This window comes from Gastrolobium bilobum, unplaced genomic scaffold, assembly GCF_033153095.1.
Source record: "Gastrolobium bilobum isolate Gb01-03AN ecotype WA unplaced genomic scaffold, APGP_CSIRO_Gbil_v1 utg5599, whole genome shotgun sequence".
Classification (NCBI taxonomy): domain Eukaryota; kingdom Viridiplantae; phylum Streptophyta; class Magnoliopsida; order Fabales; family Fabaceae; genus Gastrolobium; species Gastrolobium bilobum.
This window is the reverse complement of record NW_026897108.1, coordinates 24,010-34,499: the sequence shown is the minus strand read 5'-3', so window position 1 is coordinate 34,499 and position 10,490 is coordinate 24,010. Positions and strand designations below refer to the sequence as shown.

Genomic DNA, 10,490 nt, shown 5'->3' with positions numbered 1-10,490 from the left:
TTCATAAAATGGATTATATGATTTTAGAACACCAAAAGATCTAAGCTTACTTGTTGAAGACATGATTCTTGATTTCTTGAAGACTTTTTGTTCCTGCAATGAAAAGACTAGGATTTTCCTTTGCAATTCACACCACTTCCTGATCACAACCATCGATAGAGCAAGTTGTGGAGTAACGATTTTCTCAACATACTATGAATGCAGAGGGACCTAGCCAAATTTATTAACCCTAGTCCCCTTCCCATCATGGGCCTATGGGTTAGGTCTACACTGTTACCACACTAATCAGTTTACAAATATTCAAATCGAAAGGATCACTAATTAACTTGGCTTTATACTGCACCCCTATATGGATAATGACTTAGCCCGTTTTTGCATGCATTTGTCAATGGCTAGGCAACCAAGTTTCATGGCTATATTTTTTGTTCTCTTCTACCAAACGAAGACAACTCACAATACCAAATATATAGGACTAGGGAACTTCACATAACTCGTGAACTAAATGCCCCCTTAAGGATAACATCCTATGCATGCAAGTGTAGGCTAATTACGATAGTACTTAAAATGAAATAACATATTAATGGTCCATATCTATTAGTATTAACTGACTTTAGAAATCACATTGATACTGGTCCAAATATGTTGGACGCTTAATAACTCTCTTGGGCTTCGCCTTGGCCCCTTTAGCATTCTGGGTCGTAACAGCCCTCTAGGGTATTTTTTTGGGATCTTCTTCAAGGGTATCTTTTTCTCTTGTAACAATCTCGAGAGTCTTTCGGATATAGGTAATGTCATTCTTTTTATTTCAGTAATAGTTAAGGTTGTGTATGTTTTCTACTAATTTATTCTTTTAATCCTATTAACTTAAGCATTGATGTGACTTCATAGATATTTCTACCATTGTCGCAGGCTCTTTGACAGTACCAAGTAAACTGCTTACCACTCTATATGATCGGGGAAGAATTGGCCATTTGAATTTTGTTTTTTTAGCTATTCCTCTGAAAGTGAATGTATATGATTTGTGAGACATTAACAAATTCTTGGATTAAGTTGTTATTGCTTGAAATCGCTTGACTAAATTTGTTATTGTTTAGCCGATAAATTTATGAAAATGCAATTAAACTAGTAATATGCGTAATCATAAATAGTGCCTTAAAGCATTTAGGAGTAACTGTTTGGATGACTTATTTTAGTAGAAACTGCTTTTTTTCATAGGAAAAAAAAACATCTTATAAGTGATGGACCTTTAATATGGGTTTATATTATACCTCTCAAACATGTAACATAAACAATTACACTACAAGACTCTAATATCATCTATATTTTACTAGATTTTTGTGCCCATTCTTGTAGGTTAGACAAATTACTATGAACAATGAAATGAGCCTTTTAAGTCCTGGGTCGTCAATACCATCCGCAACCTATAATAGTACTATTGTTTTAAAAGAGACACCCCGAAAGAAAGGATGGCAAAAGATTCTAGAAGCTGCAGTAGATTGGTTGCAATATAAAGAAGAGATAAGAGCAAATGGTTGAAGGATATTGTTGAGATATATAGTCCCACATTGGTTGTATGTGCAACTAATGTGGAGTTTATAAGGCATTGGCAACTCTCACTCTTTGAGCTAACTTTTGGGGTGGTGAATTCCAAAGTTCTTTATAGATATGAGAGGGAACATAAGTATGGCGGCTTACATAATCGCAACTATGACATTTCAACTTGCTAACCCACCAGGGGGCGTAGTGCAGGTAAGTGAGGATGTAGATGTCATAGATGTTTGTTCAAATAGCACAAATTTGACTGGGGACACTGTCTTAGCTGCTATAAATCCAGACCGTTATGTGAGATTCTTGGCAAGCAATACAATATGTTTAGTTGCATCTTTGAGTGTTTGTCTCTTGCTTGTAAGTGGACTCCGCTCTAAGAAATCGATTTCCCACTTGGCTCTTATTTATACTTTAATAGGCATGTGCTTCACTACTAGTCTCGCTCTTACCTACCTGTATGGCGTGTTATTTAATGCCGGCGTTTGGGTTCACCGCTCTAAATTTCCAATTTTTATTCAGCCATGTTACAACGGACTAAAATTTCCAATTCTGTGTCTAGTTGTTGTGGGCCTTTTGGCCTCTTCCTCTATGAGTCAATCAAGTTTTTTGGGCCTTTCCGCCTCTTTATCAATATTATTGCACATCAACTTTTGGACAGAAAGCACAATACATATTGGGTTTTTTCTAGTTGATCTACATAGTTAGTGATTTTTTATTTTTATTTTTTTCTCTCTAATCATCATTCGTTGTTACAATTTTTAAATCATGACTATATATGGTAAGAGATAATATTATTTTTTCTAAATTCAATTACAATTCGATATTCAAACATCATTACTAGGTTATATATTTAAAACATGAATACAGTTGCATATTTTTATGGATTTGCGAGTCTCCATTTCACTCAATATATTGTTTTAGCGGAAATACATATAGGACGAAACTTAATTCATCAATCACAGTTAGATAGTGAAATAAGCACGGGTACGGCCACGGGAACAAAATAGTTCACAAAATGTTAATATATGCAGTTGCCTTGTGTGACCAATTCATATTGGGTCCTAATTCTACGAATTGAATCACGCCCATAGGATCATTTTAACAGTATATTAAACGTCATTATCAGCTTTGCTAGGCCAATACCAACTTTTAACAAGCTTTACTACTATATATGCATGCCTTACTTGGCTTCGAAATCACACCTCATCACTTGCCTTCCGCGCGCGCGTTGTATTAACCGAATAGCATCTTGTCACACCAAAACAGTATAAGGTACGTAAAGTTTGTCATCCTTATAATTACTTATAGGTAAAAGGGAATTTATGTAATTAAGTAATATTACAGTTAGAAAAGAGCAAGAATTTGACAAAATTTAGGTATAATTATTTGATAAATGAAAATGAGGGAAACTATGTCTTTATTCAATAATCAATAAAAATGCCATCTTAATTTTAATAACAATTCTGCTCAGAAACTATATATTATTTTGTAACAAACGTTTGTCAAGAATTACACGAGTAAATTTTATCCTCGAATATCCATTTTTTTCTACTGATTTACTTTTTTTTTAAAAGTGGAGGCATCAAGGATCAAACTCATAATTGTCTAATCATTTTACTTTCGATATCATATAAAATAATCATTTAGCTTAATTATGATAGAGCTTTAATGAGTTTATATTATATTTCTCTAACTCTTAAAAATAAAAATAAAAATTATACTACAATACTCTGCTGTCATCGATCTTTCACAGGATTTTTGTGCGAGTTCTTGTAGGTTAGGCAAATTAATTACTATGAACATTGAAATGAACCTTCCTGGGTCGTCAATACCATCCGCAAACCATAGTATTGTTGTAAAAGATACACCCCCAAAGAAAGGATGGCGAAGGATTCTAGATTGGTTGACATATAAAGATGAGAGCGAATGGTTGAACGATATGAGAGGGAACATAAGTATGGCGGCTTCCATAATCGCAACTATGAGCTTTCAACTTGCTACTAACCCACCAGGTGGCGTGGTTCAGCCAAGTGACGATGAAGATGTTCGAGCAGTTTGTTCACTAAACAAAAGATTGAATCGTCCATGCCCTGGGGAATCTGTGTTAGCTGCTATAAATCCAGACCGTTATGTGAGATTCTTGGCAAGCAATACAATATGTTTCGTTGCATCTTTGAGTGTTTGTCTCTTGCTTGTAAGTGGATTCCCTCTGAATCACCGACTCTCCATCTGGCTCTTATCAATAGGCATGTGCATCACTATCACAAGCCTCGCTCTTACATACTTGTATGGCATGTTATTGGTCACCCCATCCACTGCCGGTTTGGTAGCTAAGGATATTTTTGCCTGGGTTCTCACGATTTGGATTGGCTTGTTAGTAGTAGTTGGTTTTCTCCTCTTGATACGCTTATTTGGTTGGTATGTGGATAACTGCATCAAAAAGCCTAATCGCCAGCAACAACGAGAGTTTAATTAGTCGATCGTGCATGCATGCGCAGAACTTCCTATTCCTTGTGGTTTGAGATTAATGTTGTTTTGCAACAATCATATCTAAATAAACCTGTCTTTCAATATGTCATAGTAGATTTGGTTTTTAATACCTTGTCTAGCTAGCTAGGGATTTTCTTGCTTTATCTTTGGCCGGGTCGAATAAATGGCTGCAACTTCCTAGTTGCTTGAGGTTAATGTTGCTCTCCAGTAGTCATATATTGGAGACTGTATATGTGGTAGTTGGTTGGTTTGAAAGACTGTTGTTATTCATGTATAATATATATTGGAATAATTGTGCTTCTGTACTTTGTCTAAGGTTCTCCTATATACTTTATCTTTTGTGGAATAATTATAGCTTGATTCACCTAAAGCTTCTCGTATCAATTGTAGCATTCGATTAATAATTTATTGGAAAATCATTGTCTTATTTTACATGAGATCATTGTTGTCAAAAACTAGTATAAAAACATAAAAACTTATATTTTTACTAGAGTGATGCGTGTTCAAACGCAAGTAAAATATGTCCTTGGTAAAAACTGATAAAAACGGTAAAAATTTACGTTTTTACCGTTTTTACTTAAAACGAAAAAAAATAAAAAAAAGATTTACAAAAAAGATATTAAAAAAAACCTAATTTTCGTTTTTCCCAAATCATATGCATAGTATCTTGATATCTTTTTTGTTTGGATATATGTCTTTTATAATTATGTCTTATAAAGCTACAATTCTATTATAAGTTCTGCTATGAGAATCGTTTTGTGTTTTTGGATCATTGTGTGCATTGAAAGAAGTGAAATTATATCCTAATGAGTGATGATCCAAAATCTGCAGTGTATGAAGCAATTAGAGCATATTGGATATCCATTATTTGTTAGTTATCACTGTTTATAATTTTGATACTTGGTTATCAAAACTAATTTTCCTTTTTAGATATATAATTTTGTATCTGGACCCTAAGTAGTAGAAAATAAAAACTTTACTTTTCGTGTCGTTTCTACGTTTTACGTTTCTACCACCTATTTTCGTTTCTACGTAGAAACTCGAGTTTGACAACATTGCATGAGATAATTATCTCATGTTTCTCTCACATAAAAAGTTGTGCCATCACTTTTTTTTTAATGAGTGATGGGCCCCACCACTTCATGTATCTATGATAGGAGATACTTATCTCCAACAACATGAGAGAAATATAACCCTAATTTATTATTTGTAAAGTACGTACAATTATACAACCAAGAGTGGAACCAGAGCAGCTCGTTTATGTTGAGATATATAGTCTCACATTGGTTGTATGTGCAATTAATATGACTTTTATAAGGCTTTGGGCATTCCCACCCTTTGAGCTAGCTTTTGGAGTGGTGTATCTCAAGGTTCTTTACATGGTATCAGAGCCTCGTGTCCCGAGTTTAATCCTCATTGCCCCCCACTTTCTCTTGTGAAATTTTCTTAACACAGGTAGGTGGGCCTGTGCATTATTCACCCTTCAAGCTCAGTGGGCTCTCGTGTGAGGAGGCGTGTTAGAGAATAGTATAAATCATTTAAAAACCCTCACCCGCTAGCTTAAGCTTGGGTTGAATTGGTTCTTTACAGTTTAATTTTGAAGAGGTGCAGATTAATATTTTTAAAATCATCAATTTTCTATGTCAGTTTTAATCATTCGATCTTGGTAAACTGAATCAATGTAAGTATTGTTGGGACAAGTCGGTCCTTCAAAGTCAACTCTTAAGGTTCTCAAGTCGGCACGTTAAGCTCGGAGCTCAACAATCAGATGTCGGCATGAAGTCATCACGTCGGCCAACAACTGAATCAATGTAAGTATTGTTGGGATAAGTCGGTCCTTCAAAGTCAGCTCTTAAGGTTCTCAAGTCAGCACGTTGAGCTCGGAGCTCAACAATCAGATGTCGGCATGAAGTCATCACGTCGGCCAACACGCAGCAAATGAAATTGTGCAGAATTGAGGGAGACAAAGAAACACAGTCCAATTTTAACATGAAAAACTTTTTCCAATATTGGGAAGTAAAAAACCAGTGCCGAGCTCCATAGTGCCAGCGTATTGTTATGGACCAACACAATGGGTCCTCACATCGGGCGCATAATCTAGCCCAAAATCTACCACGTGCCAAGCTGCATAGGCTTGCACGAGCGTTTTATTCAACACGCTGCATCGGACTAAAATTTCCAATTCTGCGTCTAGTTATTCTGGGCCTTTTGGCCTCTTCCTCTATAAGTCAGTCAAGTTGTTTCGGTTTTTCGGTATCTTCCTCAATATTTTTTTTTTAGGTTACAGGGAATAGAACACACACTCACACACACCCTATTACACACACCCACACCACTAGGCTAGCCCTAGTGGATATCTTCCTCAATATTTCACATCATTTTTTTGCACACAAGAATTAACTTTTTGCACGCAGGAATCACCCTACGAAAATTAAATGACTAATGACTGTTATATAAAGAAACAAATATGATTAGATTAAAAAAAAAAACTGTTAATAAAAAATACAAAATGGTACAAATGTGACATGGTAACACAATTTATAAATGAAAAATCATAAAATGAATTTGTTATATTTCACCACTTATTTTTTTTTTCCTCTAATCATAATTTGTTGTTACAATTTTTAAATCAGGACTTTAGTAAAAAATATTATTATTTTTTGTATTTTCAATTAAAATTCGTGATTCAAACAACACTACTTGGTTATTTAAAACATGAACACAGTTGCATATTTTTATGGATTTTAAGTCTCCATTTGGCACAATATAATGCTTCACCAGAAATACATATAGGACGAAACTCAATTTATCAATCACAGTTAGATAGTGAAACATGCATAGGTATGGGATCAAAATAGTTCACAAAATGTTAATATGTGCAGTTGCCTTGTTTGACCAATTCGTATTGGGTCCTAATTCTACGAATTGAATCACATCCATAGGATCATTTAACAGTATATTAAACGTTATTATCAGCTTTGCTTGGCGAATGCCAGCTTTTAACAAGCTTACTACTTCGGTCCAAGATTGGTCGGGTCAAATCACACACAATTGAAGGTTAAAGACTTTGGACTGAGAATTGTAACAAGTGGGCTTGAATTTATATTTGTATGTGCATCTTTTTGTAAGGGCTGTAAAGAGATTCTAGCGCAATGGAAGTGACTGGAGTACCTGCAAAGATACTATGACGCTTAAGTCAGTATAAATGCTAGGTCTTTAGTGTAGTTAATTAGAATCAGATGATCATACTTAGATTTGTACCTTTCATATTTATAGCAAGTTTTGTGTCGCCTTTTGTAGGCAGCATACCTTCTTATTGGTTGTTGTGAGCAACTGTCTTTCTGTCTCAGTTGGTGCCTTTCTAGCTATTTCCTTGGTGAACAAGCCTATACAATAGCATGTCTTCTTAGAGAAGTGGCAAACTGGAGTTGTCATACTTACATTGGCCCTTATGTACGGTGGAACTCAGCTTGTTATTGAGACTTTTCTTAGTCTTTAAGTTGTATAAGGCGGCTTTACATAACTGTCTGTGCAATGTTTGGCATGTGCATTCCGCGCAATGGGATCATTGCGCCCTCTTAGGCCTTTTCTGGGCTTTAAACCTTATGGGTTTATATATTATCTAGATCAGTTGCCCCTCAACTCGCAGCTTTATACTTATAGCATGGGGTTTGAGATGCTAAAGATATATTCCATGGCCACTTGGCGTGATGAGTTACTATTACCCTCTATGCTCTATATACTTCATTTCGCATTGATTAATTCTGTCAATGTAAATACCATCATTAGCCTACCACTTAGAAACGGTTGATTAGACCTTTAATTGCCAGAGGCATTAAAGAAGCTTGTCGGGTGATGTAGAGAGAAAAAATAACTTTAATATTATAACTATGTAATCCGCAGAGTACATAGTTATAAGTTATGTAGCACCGATACTGGCACGAGATACGACACGACACTCAGACATGTTAACTCTAAAAAATGTTAGATTTCGACACGTTAGGATACGTTTTGATATTAGATAATATTTTTAATTTATGTAGTGTATATTATATTTAATATTCAATAATTTAACAAAAAAATAAGCTAAACTAATAATAGCCATCAATTTTGCTCTAGTATTTGAATTTAATCCATTTTTAAAATATCGCCGCCAGTTTTGACTTTTGTAGCAAATTTCTGACACTATAATAACGTTGACCCAAACCTATAGTTTTATTTAGAGGTAGGATCACGGAAAATACATGGGCTGCGGCATTCCCATAAGATTGAATTGTGATACTACATGTTGTGGCGAATATTCTATAGCGTTAATGAAGGATCAGAGAAAATGCATAGCCATAGCTATTCCAATTAGAATAAATTCTCATTTTTCATCCTAACAGAGAAGAAGACTAAGGGAAAAAATGGAGGGAAGGTCACTACCAACAAGTGCGGCGAATCATAGAGAAAAAGAACCAAGGCATTGGATGGAAGAGATGAGAGGTTCCCTTATGGTGGTAGCCACAGTTATTGCAACCTTGACTTTCCAAATTGCCATAAACCCACCAGGGGGTGTATGGCAATCAGACACAGACACCCAACAAGGTTGTGGTCCTGGTCACATATGCAAAGCTGGTACTTCTGTTTTAGCCTTTGGTGGTGATAGCAACCAAAAGTTAAAATATGAGATTTTCATATTGTTATGTACCATATCTTTCTCGGCTTCTCAGACCGTAATCCTACTACTGCTTTGTGGAATTCCCCTCCGTAACAGGTTACTTATGTGGTTGCTCATAATAGTTATGTGCATCTCAGTAATTTGCTTAGCAGGAGCATATGTTGTTTCTATTTGGATGGTAATGCATCCACTTGATGGAACACTTAATCGCCTTGCCCTGTATTATGCAGCGTTTTGGGTGGTCTTAGTTGTTTTGCTGTGTCTCATACTGTTCTGTCGCCTTATGTATTGGCTACTGAAGAAGTTTTTTCGCCTTTTGTGTTGCTACTGAAGGAGTGCCTTTAAGTTGATGCCAACATTGTTGTCAAGCCATTCACACAATTCTAGTAACATAAATTACTTTATTTGATGCACAATTTCATGTGATCATCTACCCAAAGTTCGGGATGGTCTGCTTGAACTTGGCTGAAATTTTTATTTTATCAACTATACTGTGTATCTAAGTTTTAGTAGTTTAGGGGAGTTCATAGATTTAATATTCAATGCTGTCTTCAAAGCAAATAAAACGCTAGCTGAAGTGTTTCTGGTAGAGTTATTCTACTTTTGGTTCTTTTCTATCTGCAAAAATATGACAGAAATACTTGAATAGTAAAGAAAAAGAGAAATACAATTAACAAATCACGAGTTTAGGACTGAGATATCAAGAATTGTTAAAATTATGTAATACAATATGACTCGATTTGCTATACTGACTGCATATGTTCAGAGTATTGCAATAACCCGTGATTGGATACGCGAAAGTGAATAATCTATACATCGTAGCAGTACTAAAACTATAAAGGGGGACGAAAATTTTGGGGCTGTTTCTTTTATAAGTTCTGCCAAGCTGCTAGCTAGGGACTTCTTACCTAACAACTAATTAAGACTACTTTTGTACAATAAAAAAGAATAGAAGTTTCATTTAATATAAAATGTTATAACAAAGGAAATAAAATATTGAATAGTTGTAACAAAAAAAAAAATGAGTTAGATAATTATTTTGTAAAACACAAAAACGTAACAATTGTAAATATTTTTCATGTCTTAAAATAATTAATTCAATCAACATGTCAAAATAACTATAATGATATGCTTTCATTCAAATTACGTATATAAAGTTAAAAAAAATACACCTAAATATTGTTATAAATAAATAAAATGAAATATAATCATATAATCTTTAAATTTTAAATATGTCTTTTCTTATATTTTATGAAATTATAAATAGGAGTGTAAATAGGCGGAGCTGAGTTAGACTTTGCCTTAAAAAGGTCATGCTTGTGTTAAATACTTTAGACATTGCCTGATCTGTTAGCCTTGTATAGCTCAAATTGTAAATCTAAATTGATTTATATTTAAAAAATGAAAGTCTTAGTCTAGGCCTGTTAGACATTCAACAATTTAAAAAAATTAAAACAATAATACTTTACTATTTAAATCATTAAAATAATCATTTATTTATTTTATTTAAAATAAATAATATGATATAGGTTGACTTGTAGGCTTCTAGATCTAGCATGTAAAAGAAAGCATATGGTCAACTTTCTAAATAGACATTTTTTTTATGATTGAGCCTGTTATATTTAACTATATGTAATGAGTCGAGTCTAGCCTGATATAGACTAGGCTGTAGACCCTGTTAGTCTGGCTGACCCATTTACATTCCTAATTATAAATTTAACATTTTTAATCAATTAAATATTATATTTAAAATATTTTGACTATGAAATTATTTTAAAGGAAAATAAATGGA

At 34.2% G+C, this 10,490-nt stretch overlaps 1 protein-coding gene across 1 annotated transcript; it reads left to right on the top strand.

Moving 5' to 3' along the window:
* Positions 1 to 8,277: 8,277 nt before the first annotated feature.
* LOC133304256 (uncharacterized) lies at positions 8,278 to 9,284 on the top strand. Its single transcript, XM_061504264.1, has one exon. The coding sequence runs from the start codon at positions 8,445 to 8,447 to the stop codon at positions 9,027 to 9,029; it is 585 nt and encodes a 194-aa protein (XP_061360248.1). The 5' UTR covers positions 8,278 to 8,444; the 3' UTR covers positions 9,030 to 9,284.
* The last annotated feature ends 1,206 nt before the right edge of the window (positions 9,285 to 10,490 follow it).